General features: G+C 44.6%; 1 protein-coding gene across 1 annotated transcript in view; it reads left to right on the top strand.

Moving 5' to 3' along the window:
- The first annotated feature begins 984 nt into the window (after nucleotides 1-984).
- pygmb (phosphorylase, glycogen, muscle b) overlaps nucleotides 985-8,820 on the top strand; it is a 36,868-nt gene continuing 29,032 nt past the window's right edge. Inside the window, exons 1-2 of the mRNA XM_063186674.1 lie at nucleotides 985-1,400; nucleotides 8,752-8,820. The exon at nucleotides 8,752-8,820 is cut by the window's right edge and continues 33 nt beyond it. Of these exons, the coding sequence (XP_063042744.1) occupies nucleotides 1,158-1,400; nucleotides 8,752-8,820 (312 nt within the window). The 5' untranslated portion in view covers nucleotides 985-1,157. The remainder of the gene's footprint in view (nucleotides 1,401-8,751) is intronic.

Here is an 8,820-nt window from a genome sequence, read left to right as displayed (position 1 = left end):
ACCCCAAACTGAATGTGCAATACGCTGTCTCCTCACATCTTCGTTTCATGAAGCAACATGGGGCACTAGTCTGTGCTGTGCGTCAGCATTATTTGGTGGATTGGATGGTGTGTGTGCGTGTGATGCCTCTCTCTTTGCGCAGTGGTGGTGCCTGGTCAGAGCTTTGCAGGCTGCGACACATGAGGCTGAAGCACGGCATCAGGGCGCCAGGGCAGCCATGCATGTACCCCGTAGACGCTGCTCTCTTATCTCTCGTCTCTCTCCTCTGTCGCCGGTGGTGTCGTCTTTCATTCCAATGTTTGCGCACGCCTTCGTTGTGGGCGCACAAACACAAAACACAACCCGCGGGGTGTTTTTGCAGATGTATTTACCGAAAACATGCGTTTATTTACTCACGTTTAACAATTGCCATGCATGTTGTAAATTGCATGCCATTCCAATCCATGGAATATCACTTCACAAAATGGAAAGCGTCAATTGTCATTTTACTCCATGGGCAAAAAGTTGGGTTGGTGCAAGCGTAAACTGTTGATCGGATTCTCAATTCTGAAGCTACCACTTGCATGATGATAGTGCAGTGTTGGCTATACATATAGGCCTATATATAGGATGAGGAAACAACGCGTCTCTGTTTAGAGGTAGCTTGGCAGCCACAAGGATCACTGACCCCTTGAAGCAGGAAATGTATCCGCAACAAATGTGGAGAGCGTTTACTTTGCCCTTTAAAACAAACGCCACACGTTGGCATCCACATATATAATAATAAAACTATAGGCCCTACTACACCTGCCTGGTTAAAATTGAAAGTTTAAAGACTTCAAAAAAGAGAGAGAAACAGCTGTTGTTGGTCCAGTGTCTGTTTAGAGAATCGCGAGATTAAATGGCATCGCCGACTGGAGGTCAATTGGCTAAACTTGTGCTAAGACCCGCCCTCCAACGAAATAAAACGTCTCTTCCATATAAAACAGCGAGGCGCACGCAACATAAATTACAGCCGGTGCTGAAGAGACACACACGGGCTTGGCTGAAGGTGAGACGTACAGTGACGCGCACTGCCTACAGATAGTCAGGTCGGCATCACTGAACGCTCCCTGCAACGCCAAAAACGCTCATCTTGTTGTGGAGAGAAAGCGCTAGCTGAAGTACCGGATATCAACATGCCTAAACCTCTAACGGACCAGGAGAAGAGGAAACAAATTTCCGTGAGGGGACTTGCCGGAGTGGAGAACGTCTCCGAACTCAAGACCAATTTCAACCGTCACCTGCACTTCACGCTGGTGAAGGACCGCAATGTGGCCACCAAGCGCGACTATTATTTCGCCCTGGCGCACACGGTTCGCGACCACCTCGTCGGGAGATGGATCCGCACCCAGCAGCATTACTACGAGACAGATCCCAAAGTAAGTGAAGTGAAGTGCGGTAGTAGTAAAGCAAGCAACCCGATGCGGCAGTTGCAGTCCGCTGCACGTACACCACATTGTCAATGCCTGGGAACAAGGGGGAGGGGTCGACTCTATCGGGTACACTGTGTTACTCTGGCAAATGAATTGATCTCAACGGGAATGCCTGCACGACACTTTATTATTAGGCAGCTTTTGAATGTATTCAACACGATTGGCCTTGGGTTTTCTTTTTTTGCTTATAGAAGAGGGTTTAGGAACGGATTTTTGTGATGACAGCTGGATGCAGTGCGCGATGGGTTTCAAAGCCTGCTCGTAACCTATTGCATAATCTAGTGATGGATGTCAGGATGCTGTTTAAATTCCTGCGACAAGCTGCTCCCAAAAGACAGAGGAATATCCTAAGCAGATAAAAAAACATAGTGTCCTTTAACATGGGATGCTTTCCCATTTTAACAGGCACAGTCATGCCAAGAAGTACACAGTGTCCCAATCAACAGGTTCACATTCTCAAATAGCAGAAAAAATATCAGAATGCATATTTCACAGAATGCAATTTGTCGATGCTGCTCAAGTATTTTGTGCCATGATGGTAAAAACAAAATGCAACAAGACAACAGAGCACCACCTTTCAGAGTCAAAACTACAGAACACAGACAAAAGAAAACAAGGCGAACAAAGAACCATGCCGACCAGAAGACTGCATGAGATCCCTTTTTGGAGCTGTACATCCCTCCCTGTCTCTCTCTTTGTCTCCCCTCTCTCTCTCTCTCTCTCTCTCTCTCTCTCTCTCTCTCTCTCTCTCTCTCTCTCTCAGGCTCCTTTGGCTTGGGCCTTGCAGACCCCCTGTCAGTTAGATGAGTGCCCGAGTAATTGAAGAGCTGTGTGCTGCCCATGCTCAGACACACATGCACGTGCCCTCGCGCACACACCCCCACACATGCGCGCAAGCGCACACACACACACACACACACACACATGCACACGCACACGCACATGCACACACACACACACACACACACACGCACGTACGTGCCCGTGCCCACGCGAACCAACCCCCCCCAAACACGCGTGCACGCACACGCACGCACGCACGCACACACGCACATGCACACACACACACACGCATATGCACACACATGCACGCATGCGCGAGGACTCTTTATTTCTGTCTGTCTGTCTGTCTGTCTCTCTCTCTCTCTCTCACATACACACACACACACACACACACACGTCCCAAAATCCTTTGTGTCTGCAGCTGATTACCAGGTGTCGGTACTTCAACCCTGTGAAGGACAAAAGACATCCAGGTCAGAAGGCCGTCGCTACAGTCACCATTTATTTTAGGCAGAGAGTCACTTACTGTGACTACAAGAGTAATGAACATCAGTTTCAATAGACTAATTAGATATCATTACTGACTGATTGGTTAATTAATTGATTGAATGATTGATTGATTGATTGGGATGAGATTGGTGAACTGATAAAGAAGCATTGTAATGTAGATGGTGAGGTTGCAGTCATAAGTAAACCATATTCATAGTACCGGCACAAAGAACGACCATGTAATAATTGCGTAATAGATCTGCCCTGCTGGACACAAGTAGATTCTGGATATTATTCTATTCTATTCTATTCTATTCTATTCTATTCTACTGTATTCTTATCAATCACACACCCAATATTGATTTAATGAGAAGCTTGACACATAATTTATATAGGTCTACTTCATAGTCATAGGTGTATGTTGGGATCAGCAAATCACATGAATTGGTTTCAAAACACACAGTAATATCCCTTAACCCGGTATAGTGTGGCACTGGATTTCATCACAGTTATCTCTGTGTTTGTGTGTGCTTGATCCTGTAATGCATATGAAAGCATTGAATCTTGCGAAGGAAACAGAAAAGACAAATATTACTGTATTTCAATAACTTGTAACAACTTGTGTGTAGGAAAAACTAAGACAGTCTAGGCTACTGATTCTAATTCTACAGATCTAAGATCTATTATGCATGACAAGGCAAGGTACTGGGGCCTTTTAAAAATCATTTCTAGCGCACTAAGCCCCACACATTTGGGCTTGCATGCCCATCCACGGAGACCCCGGTTTGAATCCGTCCGGGGTCATTTCCCGATCCTCCCCTGTCTCTCTGTCCCATTCACTTCCTGTCACCATCTTCGACTGTCCTGTCAAATAAAGGCATAAAAGCCCCTAAAATATATATATATATATATATATATATATATATATATATATATATATATATATATATATATATTTTTAAAAATAATAATAAAAAAAAATAATAATCATTTCTCAGACAGGACAGTATGAGAGAGACAGGAAATGATTTGGGAGAGAGAGACGTGGAAGGGTCGGCAAATGACCCGGGCCGGTGCCGAACCCAGGTCGCTGGTGTAGCAGTGCAGTGCCCAGCCGTTTGAGACACGGCAGGGCCAGAAAGCACTGAATCCTATGGAGCAAACAAAAGGTATTTCAGTAACTTTTAATAACTGACGTGCAGTATAGAGAAAACTATTACAGCGTTTTGTAATGTCTGATAGCTCAGAAGTGATTGTTGGTAAGAGGAGCCCTGAGTTTACATTGGCCACCATTTGGCCGTCTATGACAACAGGGCTGGATGAATGACTGGCATCTCAATAGCACAGGCTAACCTTTACCCTGCTCCTCCACAACGGCTATTTATACTACCACATCACACATGCCAATGACAACCCTGCTTACACACGCGTGCATACACACACACACACACACACACACACACACACACATAGACACACACACACACACACATAGACACACACACACACACACACACGCACACACACACACACAAAAGACAACATACACTCATACAGGCGCGCGCGCACACACACACACACACACACAGCCACAAAAGACAACATACACTCATACAGGCGCTTGCACACTCACTCACACACACACACACACACACACACACACACACACACACACACACACACACACACACACACACGCAAGACAAAATACACACACACACACACACACACAGAATGATATATGGTGTTGATTTCTCACCTTTCTTACTGCTATAGAGTGGATTTATCAATTATCATCACGATTTCCGTTTCACTGTTAGTCTAGAACTGATTTATCATGCTCATCCATCCTCAAACTCTCCAGTAGACGTATGAATGGATGAATGGAAAGTCCCACTCTTTAATCTAAGAGCCTAGAGAGGCATAATAGCCCCCAAGAGGCATGTAGACATAGATGAAGAGCTTTCAACGAGGAGTTGTGTGTGTGTGTGTGTGTGTGTGTGTGTGTGTGTGTGTGTGTGTGTGTGTGTCTCTCTCTCTCACTCACTATTGCTCTCACTGTGTGTGTGTGTGTGTGTGTGTGTGTGTGTGTGTGTGTGTGTGTGTGTGTGTGTGTGTGTGTGTGTGTGTGTGTGTGTCAGTCTGTCTGTTTGTCTTTCTTGTGTGCTATTTCGGCTAGCTGAAGAGGACCTTGACTTAGTCGTGACCCTCTGTCGTCTCAGAGGACAACAGAATGGCTGATGAGCCTGTGTGTGTGTGTGTGTGTGTCAGTGTTAATTTTGTCAGCTTTTTAAAATTTAGTCGTAGTCTTAGTCACAATGACGAAAATCAATTTTAGTCTTAGTCATATTTAGTCATTGCTTTCCCAATTTAGTCTTAGTCTTTGTCTGAATGACGAAAATAAATTTTAGTCCTAGTCAATTTTTAGTCATTTTAGTCAACACTGTTCATAATAGAACTTCTCCGCATACTGCTTCCCTTTTTAACATATATCATTGAATGTAGAGAATAAACCTTCTCAGCACACTGCTTATCTTTTTAACATGTATCACACTGTGCAGAATGAAACTTCTTCACACACTGGTTCTCCTTTTCTCTATTTTATTTAACACCAGTGTTAATTTAGTCAGCTTTTTAAAATTTAGTCTTAGTCCTAGTCACAATGACGAAAATCAATTTTAGTCTTAGTCATATTTTAGTCATTGCCTTCCCAATTTAGTCTTAGTCTTAGTCTAAATGACGAAAATCAAAAAAGGACTTTGACGAAATATTTTAGTCATAGTCATGGTTGACGAAATTAACACTGGTGTGTGTGTGTGTGTGTGTGTGTGTGTGTGTGTGTGTGTGCGCGTGCATGTGTGCGTGTGTGTGTGTGTGTGTCAGTCTGTCTGTGTGTGTGTGTGTGTGTGCGTGTGTGTGTGCGTGTGTGCGTTTGTGTGTGTTGCTCACTTGTAAACTTTTACTCAGTTTGTGGCTTTTTCTTTTTCCACAACAACTATTCAACTGTTGCTGGCAACAAAATTCAAAACAAGCTCGCACTCTTGCCAAATGATGCACCGTTTTCTAAACAAGCTTGTTTTTAAAAACTACAAAACAATTCGATCCCCGTTAGATTGGCAAGTGTAAGGCAAAAAAAATGTGTGTGCTGAATTGCAAAATGCGAATTGGCCCATTTCCAACTGTGTCAAGAAGACTGATAATTGGGGTTCGGCTTCGCGAACTTGGGAGGAAGTAGTGACACATGAGTGTTACTGTTTAGAAACAGTGTTGTAGATAACATTTTTGCATAAACGACACATTACATTACACTTAGCTGATGCTTTTTATTAGTGTTGCACCGATACCGATACCAGTATCGGCCTGGGCACCGATACTGCACTAAAATGGTGGTATCGGTATTGGCCGATACCAACAAATAGGGCACCGATACCATTTACAGATGCTAGTATGACAGTTAAACGGAGCCTTGATCTTAGTTATTTTATATCATAGGTATTTAAAAGTATAAAAAGTTCTACTGGAGTAGGCAGCAGCCTGACAAAGCCATAATAGCAAATATGTTACATCCAAGTAGTAGCCTTTATAACTTTTCATATATATACTGTATATAAATTTCGAACAGAGTATCGGTATGGTATCGGTATCGGCCGATACTGCACAATCAGGTATCGGGTATCGGTATCGGGGCCAAAAAATGGTATCGGTGCAACACTACTTTTTATCCAAAGCAACTTTGTTATCTTGGTACGGGGTATTTGTTACAGACCCTGGAGCAGTGTGGGGTTAGGTGCCTCACTCAAGGGCACCTCAGCCATGAATGGCAGTACTGGTAAGGATGGGATTGGAACTTACAAAGTGACGGGTAGGGACACATACACGCGAATTTGCAAACTTTGCCATTCATTATTATGAGAGAGGCAATGGCAAGCGAAAGCAAGCGAACAGGAGTGAAATTATTAAAGAAAGTTTAATGTTATGCAAATGAGGAGCGAATTCGCCTGCCGCGGCCCAATCAAATCAACAACATAACTGTTCCATTCCATTTGATTCGCCGCAACGACCTGATGACGGTTGGATTTCGCCTCTCTTCGCTTCGCTCGCTTCGCCTCCTATATGTCCCTACATTGATGCCTACATGACAACAGGCTCACTCACTCGTGACTCCAAGTATGTTCAGTCTTACAATGACAACACTTTACCTGCTGGTAACACACTACAGAAACACCCACTTTCTTTCCTGGATATAAGTAGTATAGTTTGTCCAGCTTTAGTTATGTAATGTGTAGGTCTACGTGTAATGTCTCTGGTGATGGTGATTGTAAGTGTGTGTGTGTGTGTGTGTGTGTGTGTGTGTGTGTGTGTGTGTGTGTGATGTGTGTGATGTGTGTGGATGGTGATTGTGTGTGTGTGTGTGTTTCCAAATAGCCTTGAGTCAGCTGTACAGTACTGTACAATAAGAGGAATGCAGCATTGCGACCGCTAAACATGCGGCCCCCATATAAGGCTGCTGCACTGTTGACCGCTACACAGGAAGGAAGCTAGTGTCTACGTGTGTGAATGAACGTATCACCAGAAGAAAACCCTCTGTATGCCTGTGTGTGTGTGTGTGCAACATGTAAACCACTTCATGTCTATGTATATATATGCATGAAGAGCACAGCCACAGCATGTGTGTGTGTGTGTGTGTGTGTGTGTGTGTGTGTGTGTGTGTGTGTGTGTGTGTGTGTGTGTGTGTGTGTGTGTGTGTGTGTGTCATACCTGTCAACTTTGAGCTCCCAAAATTCGGGAAAATTCCCACATTTTAAGCCAAAATCCGGGAAATTTTCTAAAGGCCAAATTTTGACAGTCAACGAGATGACAGACAAACCAGACGGTGCGTTCTACTCTGCTTTTCACAACAGCGCGCGTGCAAAGACAGATCCTGTCTAAAATCCCTCAGCACACGTTTTACAGCGTGGAGAAACAATGCAACGAAAACAAAACAATGAAAAGAGCGCAGCGCGTTTCTTCTTGTTGCTTTGTCGCACAAGTTGTCTGTTCGTGCAAAACTTTGTGCTGGTACAGGTTGTGATTAGGTTAATCGCATGATTCGCTGTTCCGAAGCTGTTTTATGTGTCGCATGAACTGACGGTTTCTGAGGAAAAGAGTGGGCGCACAAGCGCTACTGAGCTCGAAGGTGACAGCTCTTATTTTCAAGGAACTTCAATTCTTGGTGGTATCTGGCATACCGTCTTCTGGCAGGTAGCTTGATAAGCAAGACCCTCTGTCTCTCTTCAAGAGGGGGTGTGGCTCGTCGGACAGGGCCGTGGGTAGCCTATAAATAGCCTACTGGACCGACTGTGTTTTTTGATAATGTGAAAAATCCGGGATATTTCCGGGAAATTTTTCAAATCGGGAAGAAATCGGGAAATGAGTCAAAATTAGGGAGTTTCCCGGGAAATTAGGGATGGTTGACAGGTATGGTGTGTGTGTGTGTGTGTGTGTGTGTGTGTGTGTGTGTGCGTACGTGCATGCGTTTGTGCGTGTGTATGCGTGCAACATGTAAGCCACTTCATGTTTGTGTGTATGCATGCAGCGCACAGCCACAGTGTGTGTGTGTGTGTGCGCGTGTGCGTGCGCCCGCGCGCGTGTGTGTGTGTGTATGTCTGTGTGTGAGTGTGTGTGCGCGCGTTCGGGCGTAAACTTGCGTGTGCTCAGCATCATCAATCACCTCTCTCTGTCCTCAGAGTATGTGTCTGCAATGCGTCTGATTTCTCGCCTCTCTGTGTGTGTGTCTGTGTTCATGTATGCAGAGCACAGCCACATAATCTGTGTGTGTGCGTGTGTGTTTGTGTGTGTGTGTGTATTTGTGTGTTTATATGTCTTACGTGTGTGTTTCTATGATGAGTCTGATCTCTTTTTTCTGTGTCTTCTCTCACTGTGTGTGTGTGTGTGTGTGTGTGTGTGTGTGTGTGTGTGTGTGTGTGTGTGTGTGTGTGTGTGTGTGTGTGTGTGTGTGTGTGTGTGTGTGTGTGTGTGTGTCCAGCGTGTGTATTACCTGTCTCTAGAGTTCTACATGGGCCGCACGCTGCAGAACACCATGGTCAACCTGGCT

Source organism: Engraulis encrasicolus, chromosome 21 (assembly GCF_034702125.1).
Source record: "Engraulis encrasicolus isolate BLACKSEA-1 chromosome 21, IST_EnEncr_1.0, whole genome shotgun sequence".
Taxonomy (NCBI): domain Eukaryota; kingdom Metazoa; phylum Chordata; class Actinopteri; order Clupeiformes; family Engraulidae; genus Engraulis; species Engraulis encrasicolus.
The sequence above is the reverse complement of the archived record's forward strand: the minus strand, read 5'-3'. Positions and strand labels throughout refer to the sequence as shown.